Source organism: Tasmannia lanceolata, unplaced genomic scaffold (genome assembly GCF_043159265.1).
Source record: "Tasmannia lanceolata isolate RefF3 unplaced genomic scaffold, GAP_Taslan_0.1 ptg000026l, whole genome shotgun sequence".
In the NCBI taxonomy this organism is placed as follows: domain Eukaryota; kingdom Viridiplantae; phylum Streptophyta; class Magnoliopsida; order Canellales; family Winteraceae; genus Tasmannia; species Tasmannia lanceolata.
In genome coordinates, this window is record NW_027518703.1 from 1,663,672 (window position 1) to 1,665,675 (window position 2,004).

The 2,004-nt window shown below is 41.0% G+C and overlaps 1 protein-coding gene across 1 annotated transcript; it reads left to right on the forward strand.

Moving 5' to 3' along the window:
- Window positions 1-408: 408 nt before the first annotated feature.
- LOC143858827 (uncharacterized) lies at window positions 409-1,797 on the forward strand. The gene has a single exon (XM_077369541.1). It carries the CDS (start codon window positions 409-411, stop codon window positions 1,795-1,797), a length of 1,389 nt encoding a protein of 462 aa, XP_077225656.1.
- Window positions 1,798-2,004: the final 207 nt, after the last annotated feature.

Genomic DNA, 2,004 nt, shown 5'->3' on the forward strand with positions numbered 1-2,004 from the left:
CATACAATACCATTCTCCTCAGATGGCACGACCCTTTTTCGAGCCAATGCTTAGAAGAGTTCGAATGAGGGTTTGGTTAGGGTTTCAAAAATCTCAAGGGTTTCTCGTGGGTGCAAATCACACTTCTTCAAGGTTCTGCACTCGTTAGTCTCTGGTAATAATTCCAACAAACTCCCTTTTAATTTGATTTCTCTTCTTTCAATTTTGAAAGAATCCCCTTTGATCTGCTACATTTCCACAATCAAGGCAAGCATTTCGAAAAATCCCAATTCCGTCCAAGCCACGCATCAATTCGACCTAAGATTACTATCAAAATTTGAAAATTCATTGGATTTGAGGTTGATTTTCGCTTTTGAGAGATTTCGAGAAAACCCTAATCGTGTTGAGGTGAGATCTATAAGAAAAGTCATGGATTTCTATAATTCTGAATTGCGAATGCTCCGTGGATTCTTAGTCAGGCGTGTACTTCTCCGTGTGATCATGATTGTGTCAGCAATGGCAATGTTTCCTTTCTTGCAATTTCATTCCCACATTGATCCTATGGAGATCTTTCCTTGGAATTCTAATGACTGTGTTTCTGGACGCAACTTCTTTCCTGGGTTGTTTCTCAAACCCCTCTCATTTTATGGGTTGCCTCTTTTAGAAACTTCTTCCGGTTTGTCTCCATCTCAGGAAAATGTGAATCTTATGGATGATGTGTTTAGAGAACTTATGGATAAGAAACTGTTGAATTATGGTGCAAAAGCTCTCTGTGTCGGTGAGGGAATGGGCCCTGCTGTTTCAATGTTGCGAGAGCTAGGATTTTCTGATGCTTTTGGGCTCATTCGACACCCATTTTTGGCCAGGAAAGGGTTTGTTTACAAGCTCGAATTCCCTGATGATTCCTTTGATTTCGTCTTCTCTAGGGGACTTTATAGGGTTTCGGTCCCTGCTCTCCTTGTGCTCGAGATTGAACGCATCTTGCAACCGGGTGGCGTCGGGGCAATGCTCTTGGGAGTTTCTGGGTATAACCCGGATGGCTTGATTAAGATTACTACTACAATTTCATCATTCTTGAAGAGCTCTGAGATTATTAACGTGCATGGGATCAATTCCTTTGCCTTGGTAGTCTTCAAGAAAAAATCCGATGATTTCAGTTCGTTTGAATATTTTCGCCTTCCTAATGAGTGTCCTTCCGTTACTACTAATAAGCCTTTTATGGGATATTTGGAGCCTCTTGTGGAAGAGAAACTGATAGAACCAGAAAATAACATATCATATCTACCGAAATTTATGGATATCTCCAATAGAGAACGGTTAGTATATATCGATGTTGGAGCAGGGGAGTTTGATAGTTCCAGCATTGCAAAGTTGTTCCTGCCCTTCTATCCAATGCAATCTCGAACATTTGAAATTTATGCAATAGACCACAATGTATCTGTCTTAACTTCCTATAACAAAATACCTGGCATTACCTTTATTTATGATCCTGAACTATCCGAAAAGCAGGCTACTGTTGATTTTGATTCCACCCTAGAAATGGGTTTGTCATCATATTTTCCCTCAGAAAGGTTTAATTTTCTTCGTTGGTTTAAAGAAACTGTGGCGGTAGGCGATTTCGCAGTTTTGAAGATGAACGTAGGAGGGGTGGGATTCAAGCTTCTGCATGGGCTAATCAAGAGTGGAGCCATCTGTCTTGTGGACGAGCTCTTTCTTCGCTGCCCAAACAGTAATGATGTCCGAGTTGCAACAGGTGGAGATTGCTTGCACCTCTTTAAAGCTCTTAGAAGTAGTGGTGTCTTTGTCCATCAATGGTAGGGTGACTGAGCTTCCTTTGAAAGCTTAGGAACTTTGTGGCTTTCTATTGGGGTCCATGTTGCTTTGGGCAGTCAACTATGTTTCACTTCAGGTGATCTTGTTTTAGTTTTCGACTTTGGCTTTATTATCCTAAAGACTGTTAGAATATGCTTGCTATTTATGTATGTTGTGTGAGGGTGACTGAACTTCCTGGGGTGATTTGGAATC